This window comes from Polypterus senegalus, chromosome 7 (genome assembly GCF_016835505.1).
Source record: "Polypterus senegalus isolate Bchr_013 chromosome 7, ASM1683550v1, whole genome shotgun sequence".
Lineage (NCBI taxonomy): Eukaryota > Metazoa > Chordata > Cladistia > Polypteriformes > Polypteridae > Polypterus > Polypterus senegalus.
This window is the reverse complement of record NC_053160.1, coordinates 159,446,516-159,463,266: the sequence shown is the minus strand read 5'-3', so window position 1 is coordinate 159,463,266 and position 16,751 is coordinate 159,446,516. Positions and strand designations below refer to the sequence as shown.

At 38.5% G+C, this 16,751-nt stretch overlaps 1 protein-coding gene across 1 annotated transcript in view; it reads right to left on the bottom strand.

Annotated features, from left to right (window-relative positions):
* Positions 1-16,751, bottom strand: part of cntnap3 (contactin associated protein family member 3) — a 666,293-nt gene that overhangs the window by 207,232 nt on the left and 442,310 nt on the right. Inside the window, exon 8 of the mRNA XM_039759435.1 lies at positions 13,287-13,548. Within this exon, the coding sequence (XP_039615369.1) occupies positions 13,287-13,548 (262 nt within the window). The remainder of the gene's footprint in view (positions 1-13,286; positions 13,549-16,751) is intronic.

The window sequence follows — 16,751 nt, the reverse complement described above, 5'->3', positions numbered from 1 at the left end:
TACAGTACAACAAATTGTATTATATTGTGTAATCTTCTGTTGCATTATTTGCTGCTGTCACACACGCTTGTTTAGGGACAACCAAAGGGCCTGAATAAAAGTAGTTCCACACCGGACCAGGGGGTGGCGAAGTGCACTAATTTTCTCTCTCAATTCCTTACAGACCATTCTTAAGAAGTCCTGCCCTGTTTTGGGGTAGCCAATGATGTCACTTCTGGTTCTGATGACATCACTCCTCCCGTGAGAGTTTAAAAGCTTCTTAAAGATGATACTCAGTTCTGTTTTGGACTTAGTTGTGTGAGCATGTCTTTGTCTTTTGACAGATTTTGCAGCCGGGAAATATTATATGGGTGGCTGCCCCAAACCTTCCCAATGTCTCTTGGTTATTCTTGTGACATTGAGTTATTACTAGAATGAAGTTTACATGGAAATAATGCATGGATCATACCAATTTTTATTTTAAATTACTAACATTTTTCTTTTTGCTTGTTAAAATCTGTTGCAGGTCAGGCCAGATTTACACTACATTCGATTTTTTTGCCAGTCAAGACAAGGGCAAAGTGCCCACAGGATGCAGGTGAACCCCTGAGCCCTTTGTGATGTTCCATTTCAGCTGAAGGATTCTTACACAAAAAATTCTCATAATCCTGTCTGAGCAACAAGTGAAACAAAATTAATTGTGTCTTTTATTCTTGTGTCTTTTATTCATTTAGTTTGTGTCTATGTAAAATTCCAAATCCAAGAACTCTTATACTGTAAGCTGAAAGGGAAAAATAGTCCTAGTTTGTACTGTTGGTCAAATTATTAGATTTCCATATGGTAATGACTGAAACTGCAGGTTGAACAGTTTCCATGCAACATTGTGAAAAACAAAATAAACCAAAATGTTTGACACAAACATTGACAGGGATGTAGCATGCACTAATAAAAATGCATTGCTTCTAAAAGTCTCATAGATGATGAGAAAAAAAGCAAAAAACCCTGATACTTTGACCTATTGACCTGAAATTTGGTACAGCAAACCATTTGACCTATTGACCTGAAATTTGGTACACCTATACTACACGATGTCTACTATCCTGTTTCGCGGTAATGATTGACCTCCAATGTTATTCCTCTTTTTATTTTATTTTATTGTAGAATCAACTTTCGGCAGCAGAAAGTAGGGTGGCCATGCAGTGCATGCTTATGGGCACCATTCTCATCCCTACCACCTTCACCGTCACTTCCCCTAACTCTTCATATCTTAAATCATTCTTAAGGCAGATTGAAGACTTAAGTGCCAGCTTAAGAAAACGTACTAAGTAACTGCCACACAAACACTGACCTAATCAGTTTTAACGCAAAAAGATGCTGACAAAAGAAGAGAAGAAACGGAATGTTAGGGTGGAGAAAAGAAGAGCTGCTTAGGAAGCGCAACAACCTCTGAGCAAACGAATGTCAAACGTACAGAGAAAGAGTATGAATACTATGAATGCAGTTTGTCGTTACTGGCACTATATAATACAAAAATAAAAATAACAATAATAAAACTATGCCATAATGACTCTTTCATTCCATTCTTGACAAGATGTGAACAACACTGAAACAAGACAAGATTTAGGCAGTCTAACTTATATTATCATGAAGATACTTTGGAATCTTTCAAGCAAAAAGAGCAATTTACTTATGCTTCATATCTGCCATCTAAAGTTCTACTTTATTTCACTACCTACAGTTATCATCACATTTGAGATTCTCCTATGATATCCTCCAAGTCCCAACCAATTGTTGAGATATGGAATCTCAAAGCTTAAGTTCCATGCACACAGTTGGTATATTGGGCAGCAAACTGTTGTAGAAAATGGCTAATGAGTACAAAAAAAAGTCCTTTGATTATTTAACATTCCTTAAAAATGCGCCCAGTATTCTCCAGGTGCCCCTCAATATAAGTTCTCATCAGCATTTTTGCTGAAGAAGCTTAATTAGAATTGCAAGAATGATTTTTTTTCTTTTGTACAGAAGGGACTGACCTCTGTTATTGTTATGAATGCAGGAAGGGAAGGTATTTAACTTGATATGCAAAGTCAGCAACACTTGATGACCCTAACAAAACTCAATAGAATGTTCCGGTCACATTTTAACAGTTGTTCAGTTATTCTTAATAAGATGGGCTCTCATGTTTACTGAAAATAAAAAGAGTCAACCCAGAATTATTTTCTTAAACTGGCTTTTGATCTACACAATCAATCAGGCTTTTTATTACAATTTGGGTGTTGTCATAGAACATTTGCTAGATGATCACAGACTTTCATATTAATTTCCTTTTAACTGAGAGTGCCTTCAGTGAGGAGTGTGTGTACACTCACTATATTTGTGTGGCTGTTCTTTAGCAGCTTTGCTTGCTGTTTTGTTGGTTAAGTACTCAAAATTGAAGTTTTAGTGGACTTGGGTGCATGTGTGGGTGTGAGTATGACCTCTCCTGTTACTTCTACAGAGACAGAAAGACACTGAATCTTAAATCAAGTACATTTTTAAAACTCTTCATTAAATTATTTTTCTGCCTTCACTGATGTATGATATGCATTTTGATTAATAATAAGAATGTTTGATTTTTTATCATTGTTTTCTTAAATTAAGTTTAGAATACAAGGATGTGGAGGGTTAGGAAAAATATTTTGTCTTATGAATTTGTCATCTGAGTATTAGTAAAACTGTATACATTGGTATACAGTAGATATTAATTTCATATCTCTAAAAGTCATCAGTAAAATTAAGTACTCCAAATGTAGCATCAAAGAAAATGTTTGATAACATTTTATACACAGTACATTACACTGTGCATTATAGTTAATATTCACAATGTTTAGGGATTTCTTTAAATTTATGCAGTTTACAGACAAACAATATTACAGATTCCAGAAACAATGGTTATTTGCACTGTAATTAGATTATACTCCAGACTCCACACAATTACATAATATAATAAAAGGGAAAAAAAACCCTGAAAATTATATGATAAAAAGAGACCACAAAGTTTGTGAATATTAAATGCCAAGGTACACTGCTAGATTGTACTGAAAAGGAACCACAAATTATAATATGAATGGGAACTACAAAATTGTAAATCATACAATAAATAAGATCATAAACTGGTCACATAGTATACAATTACCTTTAGCAGTAATAAAATTGCAAATTACGCCAAAATAGAGAATACAAAAGAGAAATATGAAATACATTACACAATTAGATTAAAACATGACAAAACTAAACATTTTACATTAAATATGAACTATAAAACTGCAGCTATTCAAGTGCGCACAGCAAGAATAAAAAAAGTGCTAATACTAAAAGCTACTGACCCAGGTAGACAATGAAAAACTGCAAATAATAAGCACTCTTTAACTAAATTTCACAGAACTTCTTTACTCTTCCCATGTCAGCAAGGTTTTGACTCCAAGTAAACCTCTCTCTCCACTTGTGCTGACCAACATTGTGATGTCCTCCATTACTTGTTCAGTTTGTCACTAGGACTCCAGAAAGTGCCGCTGCTGTTCAAAAAGATCTGGCATTGTTCCTGTTTGAAAGATGATAGGTGTCTCTTCATCTAATAACTACAGACCAGGACTAAGCTTGCCGGAGAGAAGTGGAGGAGAAAAAAAAGAGAAGTAAATGTATTGTGTGTGTGCTTAGTGCTTGTTGGGACTGTGTTGTGCCTGTGGAAAACGGGGAAGGCGTTGACCACAGGCTAAGAAAAAGAAAAATTAAAACTTGTGTTTTTATTAGTGTGCCTCCCGCATTTGTCTGTGTCGGGTTAAGCGCTGGTATATTGCCATCTACAGTCACAACTGGAAGATCTATGTGCTTCACAAGGCTTATTCTCATCTGCACAAAGCTGGCAGCACTGTGACAACTATGTTTTTGATTTCTCACGTGCCTTCAGTACTATCCAGTCATTCTGGCTAAGGAGTAATTTTAAGGATATGTAAGTACATCAGCCTACAGAGTCCTCAATAATGATCTATCTGTCCAGCAGACCACAGTTTATGATACTCAAAGACTGTGTTTCTGATATGGATGTAAGCAACACAGGAGCATCACAAGGAACAGAGCTGTCTCCTTTTCTCTTTACTCTGTACACCTCAGACTATAAATATAACACCAGGTGATGTCACTTGCAGACATTCACAGATGATTCTGCACTCATGATGTGTATTGATAAAGGGGATGAGACAGAGTATAGGAGTCAGGTGGAGAAGTTTGTTTGTTTGTGCAAAAAGAATTGTCTGCATCTTAACATCAGCAAAACCAAGGAACTGGTTATTGACTTTATGAAAGAAAAATGAACTGCTAGCAAGCTACTGAGGGTTAAAAGCTGACAGAGCTATTTTGCTATAATGGCAGGTTATTCATATCAGTGGCTGTCATAAAACAGCTGACCCAGGACAACTTCCTCTTTAGGAACATATCTGTTAAACACAGGAAAGATGACCTTTCCTTCTTTAGGGCCCCATCAGACATGTATACAAAACAGAAATGGTTGGCCGATTTGTGCAATACAAGGTAAAATGCTTAGATAAACTATATTATGCTTATTTATAAGTAAGCGGAAGGGGGAGGGAGGGAAAAAAAAGAGAATGGAAAAGAGGAATCTGCGCTCTTCTGCCTTGCAACGCATGAATCCATGTACTCATCTGTGACTGAATAAGAGCTGATTGATTGAATTTTTCCTGTCTTCCTCTGAGGTTTCTTCCACAACTTTCACCACACCAAAGAACAGGGATTGGATGTAGGGGTGGTACACTGTTACAAGTACTTAGGGTCCACATCAGTGACAAATTGGACTGGTTTAGTAACATAGAGGAACTACATAAGAAAGGGCAGAGCAGTTTCTTTTCTTCTTAGGAGACTGCATTCCTTTAATGTCGGTATTGACATTATTTAAATGTCCTGCAACTCTGTGTTAACCAGTGCAACCTTCTATGCTGTGGTGTGCTGGTCTAATAACATCACATAAAGTCAGGTTTGCCAATAAAGAGGTTAATTAAGAAGGGATGAACTCCTGACCAACATGAGGTAATAGTGAAGGATGGAATTAAAACAAAGCTGAGTGTTATTATGAACAACGCGGCACATCCACTCTCTGAAACACTAACACTGAGTACATTTGGCCAACAAATTAATTAGAAGTGTGTCAAGAAATGCTAGCTGGGCTCCTTTACACCACTAGCAAATTGCTTTTAGAATGCTTACATGCTGTTTTGCTCTCTCTCTCTCTCTTTTTTTTGGGGGATTTTATTGATTTTATTGAAATCAAATAACATTTCATACAAACAAGTCAAATTTTACAAAACTAGGTTCGAAACAAATCAACCCCCACCCATGAGAAAGAGAGCTGAGCCAGCAGAGTAAAACTTTAAACTAGTAAAAATAAGTAAATAGATAAATTAATAAATGAATAAAAATAAATAGAATAAAAAAGAGGGGTGAGAATCTGCTTCCTCAATTAAAATGCTTATTTTAAAATGTTATTAATTAGAACCTGCTAGGTTTTAAAAATGTTTTGTACATATCCTCTAAGTGAGAATTAGATTTTTTCCAATTTCAGATAATATATAACATCAGTTACCCACTGACTTAAAATAGGAGAGTTAGGATTTTTCTATTTGAGCAAAATAAGTCTCAGTGCCAATAGTGTAGTAAAGGCAATTAAAGTTTGTTTATCCTTCTCCACTTTAAGCCCATCTGGAAGTCCACCAAACACAGTTGATAGTGGATTAGGAGGGATTGTGACACCAAGGCTGTCTGAAAGGCATTTAAAGATTTTGGTCCAGAATTATGTTAATGTGGTGCAGACCCAAAACATGTGGCCCAGTGAAGCTGGGACTTGATTGCAACATTCGTAACTTGGATCTTGCACTGGAAACATTTTGGAGAGTTTTAAATGAGACAGATGTGCTCAATATATAATTTTAAGATTAATAATTGTATGCTGTGGTGGGCTGGAGCACTGCCCAGAGTTTGTTTCCTGCGTTGAGCCCTGTGTTAGCTGGGATTGGCTCCAGCGGACCCCTGTGACCCTGTAGTTAGGATATAGCAGGGTGGATCATGGATGAATGGATGGATAATTGTATGCTTTGGACATGTGGAGCTCGAGTTAATTCTGTGCATTGCTACTTTCCATTCCTTTTCTGAGATGTTGAGTGAGAGATCCTTTTCCCACTTTACTCTTGGATCTTTGAAAGCGAGGGACTGTAAAATGTTTTTATATATTACGGAGATGCTGTCTGATTCCTCAAGACAGATCAATATTTTTTCCTGCATAGAGGCAGGTGGGAGGGCAGGTTTTGTTTAACAAAGCTTCTAATTTGAAGGTAGTGAAAGAAATGTGTTGCTGGAAAGTAAAATTTGGAGTGTAATTGTTGTAGGATGCAAAGACTTTGTCTATGTACAGATCCGTAAGTGATTTAATCGCGAATGTTTTCCAGACATTAAAAACTGTGCACATTTGAAAGGGTGGAAAAAGGTGGTTCTCGTGCAGGGGTGCCACAGATAAAAGCTTCTCTATCTTAAAATACTTTCTGCATTGGTTCCATATTCTGAGTGAATGAAGCACAATTGGGTGGTTAGTATATTGGTGATGACTTATTGGGGTACAAAGCAAGGAATATAAAGAAGTACTGCATGTGTATGTTCATCTATTTGTGTCCATGTCCATGTTTTTATAGTTTGTATATTTCCCGCCCAGTAATAAAATTGAAAGTTAGGTAGAGATAAGGTCTTTGTAGGGTCACCCTTTGGATATGTGGATGTTTTGAATTCCAAATAAATTATTTATTGAGGTGTATTGGAATGTATTGAAATAAAAAGCTTAGGAATGATATTCATCTTAAAAATGTTAATTCTTCCAGCTAGAGTGAGATGAAGGGTTGACCATCTATGCAAGTCTTGCATAATTTTTTCCATACAGACGGCAACATTTTTTTGATAAAGAGCTTTATGTTTGCTTGTGATGTTTACCCCAAGGTATTTAAACTAATCTGCAATCTGATGTAGTGCTGTTAGGACTGTAGGCACAGTATTTTGTGGATCTGATATATACAGTACTATATCATCTGCATATAGAAAAATTTGTTTGTTTTCTTTTTTGAAAAATTTGTGTGTAATTGACAGAGACTGTTATTGTTTTTGTTTGTTGTAATATGACTTTTGTGTATAGCCAAATTCCCTCCTTAGAGAGAGAGAGAGTACTTTTCCACCATCTACAGCAAGAAAGATGTTCTTCCCCATTTATCTTCAATATATGAACTAGATTAAGCAGGTCTGAAAATGTATGCATGTATATACATCATGTATCGTATTACTGGAATGTATGTATGCCTGATTTGTGCCACTGCCTTGCTTGTTTAAAAGAGATAGTATAGAGCTTATTGATGGTATGTAACATTTTATCTATCTGCTTCTTTTCTAAAGAGAATACAACACAGATAAATCTGTAATTATTTGGGATAGTTTATCATACTTTAAACTGTACCCTAGCTTTATAGAAGATTAAAGAGCAGCTACTGCACTGCCATTTTCACTTGTTTTTACTAAATATATAATATTCTTTGTATGTCGTCAATAGAAGTTGATTAAACTAAAATATTAGATGTGATAAGATTAGATGTGATAAACAACGTTGCCCGTTTTTCGGTGTTAACAGAGAACTGAAAATGAGGACAATAATTTGTAAAGCATGTCTGCCGAATTTAATTATGGTGGTCAATGTTTTGGCTTCTAGAAATGCCATAGTGAGAAATAAAGATAGGATAGACCAGAGAAAAAATATTATCACCACACATACAGCACAAGCCCATACACAGCAGGTACCTAGCTAATCCAGTCTTCAATTGGTTACTACTCACAATAAACTTTCAAAAGATGGTTCTTATCTGTGCATAATTTGACAACATGAAATATACAAAAAACAAATATTCTTTTTTTAGTTAGTTTAGGATAATGTCTCAAATACACTTAGATCATTGTACCGTAATGTATTTGGAGACCCCTTACTGCTTTTAGTTCAGGTAGCTAACTTTAGCTCAGTCTAAGTTTAGTAAATGTATATCTTGGATGAAAATGAAACTGCTAATCAAAATGATACATTTTCAGTATTTCACTGCCTGTGTCTGCAGTATACCTGTATGTCACAAGTCAGGAAACTACCTTGGATGGAGAATGCAAAATGCAACCAACTGGCTTCCCTGTATGAGACACCCATCTGTATTCACACTTCTGTGTTCAAGACTGTTGACACTCACTTGTGTATATTCACTTTCACATACGCAGCTCTCAGCACTCACTGTTGCATCAACTGTGCTCAGGTACTCATGTATCACTTAAGCACATGTAGTATGTATTTAGCTCTTCTATCTTCTGTTCTGCCCCTGAAGTTTAGGCTGGGTAATATGGTCAATGGAGGCTGCTGGAGGAGGAAAGATCACTCTAATATCTGTCTCTGAGGTCTGCCAGAAATGACAACTATTTCACAAACTATGGATCAATACTCAGATTGCTGTGTATTAATTGCTTACTATAATTGTTAATGGTTAAAATATAAAAGTCCCATTGGCCAGTCCTTAGCTAAGTGTCTTGATGTCACTCCTTTCTATATCTCCAGCTTGTCATCTATCCATCCCTATCGTGGGGTGATTATCTCCCTGTTTATCAAGTCCAATCAAACAAGTATATCCTCAAGTCACCTCTTGGAGCCTGCAGTCTTCTTAGTCCCCTTTTCTCCTACATTTCTAATGCAACTTCAGGCCTTACACAAAACAGCAAGGCCAGTCAGCATCACTGGTTTCCACGGGTGTCTGAAAGCTCTTTTGATTTTGACCTCACCATTCACCTATATGGTTAAAACTAAACTAAAACTTCCATACTATCTTGTAAAGGTGACATCTTTGAGATATTCAGTTAAAATGTAGTATTTATTTGCAACAAGTTTGGAGCACTCAAGACTGTACTTGGATTACAATTTGATAAAAGCTAATTACTATTAATAATGTACACAAGGTTGACACTTCTATCCATGTCAGTTTAAAGGATGAGGATGTGGCACAATTGTTGACGTGTAGTTTTTACAACTGGAGTGCCAACAGGTTAAGTTGCTTAGGCTTATTTAACACTAGAATCCCTGAAGCCTAACAAAAAACGTGTAATCCCAGCCCACCTTCAATTCCTTTGTACCCCTCCATGAGTGTTTTTTGTTTTGTTAATGTGTCGATCAGCACAAGCAGCAAACTGCCTGCTATCTCATTCTCCCCCCCTTAATGGAGCTCAACTTGGGCAAAAAGTTCTCCCAGCTCAAGCCAAGGCTCCTTATCTGCATGTGAGGTGCCTGGAGTTGTATAGGGTAAATAATACAGTATTATCATTTGGAAAAGCAAAAGTAAAAAAAAAATAAAATTGAATAAACAATATTGATACATAGACCTTGAAGAAGCAATGTAAAGCACATTAACCACCACAGAATGTGGGAAATGAAACTTGAAAATCCCCCTCTGTTACTATCTCCACAAATTGAATATGTTACTACATTAGCATCAACTTAACCCTCAATGGAGTTTTTGGTTTCCAACGTCATTATATAAATAATTTGAATAGAACTGAGTTAATAAACCTCAAAGTTCCCACAATGTTATACAATAACTATAACATTTCACTCCCATGTTATTTAAAAGATAGTTTATGGGGCCTGGGACTTTCTTTTGGCAGCATTGAGAACTAGACAGGAATCAACCACTGGATTTCCGCAAACAGCTACACAAGGCCAAATTGAATTCACAGGTTAACCTCACACATGGATCTTTATGGTATGAAAGAACAAACAGAATACCTAAAGAAAATCCTACACAGTCACAGGGAGAATGTGCAAAATCCACAGAGGTGTCACCCAAGTGAAGGATATGAACACAGAAAGTGTAATCTTTAAAGCATCAGTGCTGACAACTGCACCACCCATAATTAAAAACATGGGCACTTCGGCAAAATTACAAGAGCATACAATTTCGTAAAACGTCAAGTATTTTTTTTACCAGAACAGACACAATTCAGACTTCTAACTGCATTAAAACTGCAAAACCTCTAACCTCAGTAACCACCTGAACTATTCTGGCCATAAGCAGCTGGAATCATTATATAGTATAATTTAATTTTATTCTCTAACCGTGATTAAATCCTCATATTTAAGTTAAAGGCATAAATATTATGGAATGGATTGTTACATTTGCACTAGCTGTAAGCAAAGCTTAATATATAAAAATGAAGATTTCCATGAATAAGCTTACCACACCAGTTCTACAATACCTGTAGTAGTGCAAAGGTCCTAGGTGAGCTGCAATATATTAAGTATTTCATTACAACTCTGAATCAACACTTAAAATTAGATAACTTGTATATTAAAATCAACCAATTACCAGTTGTCCCAACTTCAGAAAATATTATTTAGTATTAGGAAATGTACTGACAAAACATGGACTCCAGCAATATAATAAATTACCAGATACACAGCAAAATCCTGGCATCCCCTTACTGAATAACTTTTTAGGCCTAACTAACAAAGGACTTTCACCCCATCCCATCTGTGTAGTGGGATACCTTGTTCCCACACCAATACCACTCCTCTCTTTCTAATTCTATTACCTTTTCTTACCACCCTGGCCTCTGTTCTACCCAACAACAACAACATTTATTTATATAGCACATTTTCATACAAAAAAATGTAGCTCAAAGTGCTTTACATAATGAAGAATAGAAAAATTAAAGACACAGTAAGAAAATAAAATAAGTCAACATTAAGTATCTTGTTCACACTTAACTCACAGCTCCGGGTTTTTGGAAGTATTAACAAGATGAGGCCGGGACTATTTATGAAATAAATCCACTAGTGGTGTCTGGGGTCAAGATTTCCCTCCGGAAAGTCTGGGACATTTCTCTTAGTACTTACCCCAACTGTCCTGAATCCTGAATGCACTTTTAAAGATTATGGCAGTCCCCAGGTTGCCTAGTTGCCAACCAATATCTAGGGCCATAAATGCTACTGTACAATAATCTTCCTTATGGTGCTATCTAGCAGACTGGGGATCTTCCTTTCATTTATCACCTGTCCCCTATTTACCTAGTCTATTAGCTACTTCCAGGAACAATCCTTTTTGGAGCATTTTGTGCTTTTTTTGTCCCTGCCAATATTCTACATAAATCTCCCATCCTTTTTTGTATACAATGCCTCTATCTCCTCCTGGTGTTCCCTCACACAATATACAGTATATCAATGGATATACAGTATAACATTAACCAGTGTTCAACTTGCTTATACCTAGCATACTATGTACTTAACAGGTTGCATTTGCTGCTATTAAAAACTGCATTGAATATAAATTATCTATGATTGAAAAAATGATACAGCAATTTCAGTCTATTCTATATATAGTACCTTGGTGAAAATGTTTCACCACCAACAGTGACTAGAATTTGCCAGCAATCAATTTAATTTTATACCACAAAATACTGCTTCATACACAGTAAATATTATTTAATTCCTTTTTAACATATCATGCATTATTAATAATACAGATTTCAAGAATCTACAACATAAATCTGTTCTCCAAATTAATAGCACTTAACATCATAATAGTTCTTAAAGTATACCCTGGGAATGAATGACACGTTGTGGCGGACAGCTGGGGCTACTGCCCAGCCAGGATGCCTGGAGGATGGAAGGACCAGGGAGAGGGACAATACCTCCCCCGGAACATGAGAGGGCAGTGACCCTGGTTTGCTTTGGGGTCATTGAGCTTGGAAGCCCAACCCTGTAGGGGTCTGTGGCCACTGCCAGGGGGCGCCTGGATAGGACTGCAGCACTTCCGTCACACCAGGAAGTACTGCTGGAAAAGGAAGCAGGTACACCTGATGTGGCGGAAGTGCTGCAGGAAGGTCATCACAGAGCACCTTGAGCACATCGGGTACATTATAAAAGGGGTTGCATTACTCCATTCGGGGAGTAGGAGTTGGGAGGCAAAGGATGGAGCATGCAAGTGGTTTCAGGGTGGCAAAGAAGAGACTGTAGTGCTGGTGGGCTATGTATTGTGTATGCTGTGCAAAGGACTGTGTAAAGGAAGAACTGAAAATAAATTGTGTGCGCTTTTGGACGTTGGGTGTCCTGTGTCTGTCTGTAGTCAGGCTGATCTTCTAAAACGTCTATATTTGAATTGCACTGCATTCTGTTCATGTGTCAAGAATGACCCTTGTGGTAAACCAGCCCGGACACCAACACAGACAGACACACGAAGTCCCACACACAACACAGTGCCCCTGCACCAAACACCCTTTCGAAGTCCAGGCCTCTTTCTGGTCCTTCTTCCACCGCCTCTACTCTTCTCCTCCAAGCTTTGTCTTCTTCCTCCCGACTCCAGCTATTGACTGGAGGAAGGCGGCCTCTTTTACATCTACCCAGATGTGCTCCAAGTGCGCTCTGACGATCTTCCTGCGGTACTTCCTGGTGTGGCGGAGGTGCCGCATGGGCACCTGGGAGCATTCCGGGTGTCCCTGGTATTCCTTCCAGCAGCACTTCCAGGTGTGGCGGAAGTGCTGATATCCAGGGCTCCTCAATCCTCCGGGCGCCCCCTTGTGGTGGCCATGGGCCCCAATAGGGTTGAGCTTCCATGCTTGGTTCCCACGGCCCCCATACAGACCAGCCCTCTTGTGGTCTAGGGGAGGTATAATCATTCCAGGCGTCCCGGCTGGGCATAAGCCTCCAGCCGACTGCCACACCCTATAAATTCTGCAGCACGCAAAAGAGAAGTTTTGCATGAATTACCTTCAATAGAACCACTCAGGTGGTGGCTCATGGACCAAACACATTTTACCAATGTATCTATTTTATGATACACTGCAAAAGAGACAATCATCACCCTCTTTCATATTTTGTTATTTTCAACCCATTCCAAAACCTCAACCTGTTGTGATCACACCTGAGAAATACACACCCCAAAACACAAAAACTGCCTTGAGATACTGACTGAAAATTAAATGTCATGTCTATAATGTTCAAGCACAGTGTCTTCTGAATGAAGCAGAAGCACACTGTAAACCTTGCCTATTTTTCGTATGAAATTTTCAAACATACCCAATCCCCCCACAAACACAGTGACCAATGACCTCAAATAACTACATGTGACATTCTAAGTTCTAAGAACCCTCTAAGAGCTTCTAAGAGCACTCGATTGTAGCATCAATGATATCAGATATTAAAATTAACATACCTGAGGAGACATCAGAAATGATCCGTCCAGATTTAGAAAGAGTTAGTCTAACTTTGCCCTCTACAAGGCAAAGCTGTATATTCCCCAAGCTCTGATAAAGTTCAGTTGTTAGCAGCAATCCTGCCATATTCCAGGTGCGGAACTGGAAGCTTACAGATATACTTTCTTGTACTGGAGATCCTGGCAAAAGCAGATAACTACGAGGACTCCCAAAGGTTACAGGAACATTGGCCGGCTCTGAGCAGGAATAGGTTACATTACCCTGAAAACAAGCAAAATAAAAGTGTCATGAGCTTTACAAAAATATTTTTAAAAGGTGAGCCAACAATAAATCTTTTAAAAAGTGATTACAATTTTTATTTTAGTTTCAGTTATTTTTGGTCAGCAGTGGTTATGTCAGACTGCAGTGGGCTGGGGCCCTGCCCGGGGTTTTTTCCTGCCTTGCGCTCTGTGTTGGCTCGGATTGGCTCCAGCAGACCCCCGTGACCCTGTAATTAGGATATAGCAGGTTGGATAATGGATGGATGGTTATGTCAGAACATACCATGCCATCTTACTTTATGTATATTTAGGATGTGAAAATATGGACAGAGTATATAAAACAATAAAACAAATATCCACCTATTTTCTGAGTTTACTTAATCCATAACAAGATTGTAGGATGGAAGAGCAACAATTAAAAAACAGGGAAGAAAGCCATCCTTGTGGTGATGTCAGTCCATCGGAAAGAACAAAACCACATTAATTTAAACTAACCTAATATGCATTTGCATTCAGCCTAACAGCATGTGCTAAGGTAAAGGGCAAATACTGGAATACACAAAGAAAATCCACATGAGCGCTGGTAGAGCTTCCCCAAAGACATGCATGATGTTCAAGTCTAAGCCTTTCTTGATGTTCAACAGTATTCATTGTATTATAATTAACTTCCATAAATAGCTCAAATAACAAATCCATTATTACCAATTCACACGCGGAGTGGTGGCTCTGAGGCTAGGGATCTGCACTGGCAATCAGAAGGTTGCCAGTTTGAATCCCGTAAATGCCAAAAGGGACTCTGCTCTGTTGGGCCCTTGAGCAAGGCCCTTAACCTGCAATTGCTGAGCGCTTTGAGTAGTGAGAAAAAGCGCTATATAAATGCAAAGAATTATTATTATAGTTTGAGAGATTTAGGCTATGTAACCAGTAGGGGGACCAGCCAAGCCCCAAACCCCAGACACAATCACACTAAATACAGTCATGGGTTCAAATACTGTCCCTTTTATGAATCAAGGTACCTTGACAAACAGATAAGCACAATCAAAGTACGACAGAAGTTCAGCTCCTCCCCCTCCCACAAAGAGTTTTGTCCTCTGCCTTCCAATGCTGATTTGCCAGGTAAGGCAGAGTGGCTTTAAACCAGACTCCATGAGCCTCCCTGGTGCCAGAGCATAACCCGTTGGAAGCACTTTTGGGTCAAGCAAAAGTCTGTAAGAGTGGAGACCATGAATCCCCACAGCACTCTCCGGCAACACCCACAGAACCCAACAGGGCTGCTCCATTACACTATAGTTCCCAGTATGCTCTGCAGGTGTCCGTGTGGGTGCTGAAGCCCAGGGATACTGCCATCTAAAGTATTGGGGGAGCAGATAGTCCGATACAATTTATTCCCCTGACTCTCCATTCTGTTGGCCTCCCGGCAGGTTAAAAATCTTCAGTCCATCCCAGTACTATAGTACTGACATTAATGGGTCTGCTTTGGAAAGTGTGAGTACATTCAAGTTCATAATATTCTCCATGGCTAAATGAGCTTAAGAAACCTCATTTAAACCTTCAGGTTTTGAGAAGGCCAAGAAAAGATAATTTATCTTCTAGGGTCCTCAGAAGATAATACACAGATGCACTGTAGACAGCTTACTAACTAGCTGCAAGACAATCTGATAAGGAAAGTTTACTCTAGCAGAACAGAGTCCACTTCATCTCTTCTGTGAGGTTCTTAGCCAGCCATACAGGACAATCATGAGAAGAAATGCCTTTCCATAATGACAGAACCCACACCTCAGCAACAAACTGTTTTACCTCCTTCCATCCATTCCATGCTGCTGCAGCAGACTCACAGTTTTTACCAATTAACATTAAACTGTGAACTCCTTTTCAATCATTTAACCAGTGACCAGACTCCCATTATGTGAGCACCTGCACTACCAGGCACCATGCAATGCCAATTCAGTTTGACTAGCCACTCATATCTGACGATAACTTGTTCTGTCTCATGCATGGTGCATACTTACAGTATATGGTATATTTTGTACAGTTGTTTGCCACTACTACTAAATAGTTTGACTTTATTGTCATTGCATGTTTCTGTACTAGTGGAACTATTTACAAATGTTCTTCATTATACTGCAAAGTGCAATGACAATAAAATGAATTAAATTGAATTAAGTTATAAGCAACAGTTTAAAGGCCAGCATATTAACTTTTCTAAAGTAGGTGTTGTCAAATGTCGATTTCACAAGGTAGAAAATTAAATATTGAGGAAAGTCACCTAGAAAGTACTACTTAGTTTAATCCGTTAGATGGTGGCAATGACTGTCAGATAAACAGAATCATGTGATTCTTACAGCACAACATCAATAACGCCAGTCTCTCGTTTCCAAATAAAAAAAAAAATGAAGATTTTGAGCATTGTTGATGACAAGGATTCTTCACTTTAAGTGATAAGAAAGTGACAATGAATGGGCTGTTGAAAAACAGTGTCACCAGTATAACACATATTGCAAATAGTGTGACTTAGCAGTGCATGCAATTGGTAACTTTCAATGGTATAATATGCTTCAAAATTTCAAACTTTTCATATATAAAGAGCTCATACATTTTGTACATAGTTGTATGTTTGTCATAATTTGAGGAATACATTTTTTCCACTTTTTATTAATTAGCCCGCAGCATTAAAATAAGTGTTAAAACCCAAAGCAACTGCAAACAATTGTTATGAGATGTATATATGTGTATATATATATATATATTGTGGAGGACTGCCAGCTTCGTGCTCCGGCCCTCACCCCCAGGCCGCCAGGAGGAGCTCTCCCGACAGCAGGATCGTGCCCCGAGTTCCAGCAGGGCCTTATGGACTATGTAGTGTTTTTACACAGCCCTGCTGGATACCTTGGGGGCCACCAGGAGTCACTGTGGGGGGGCTTATGGGCTCTTTTATGCCATGTGACGGGAAGGAACAACGTGCTCCCGGGTTGAAGTAAAGGACTGATTGCCCTGACCCGGAATGAATAAGGAACTGTGGACTGTTGGGACAGGAAGACCTCCGGGTCAGGAGCTATAAAAGGGCGGTGCCTCAGTCCAGAAAACGAGCTGAGCTGGGAGGTGGAGGAGCAAGTGTCTGGGCGAGGAGGAGAGTTTATTGTGTGAGTTAGTTATTGGTGGATTTATGAGTAGTGTGGAAGGTGCTTGGTGCACTGTGAAAAATAA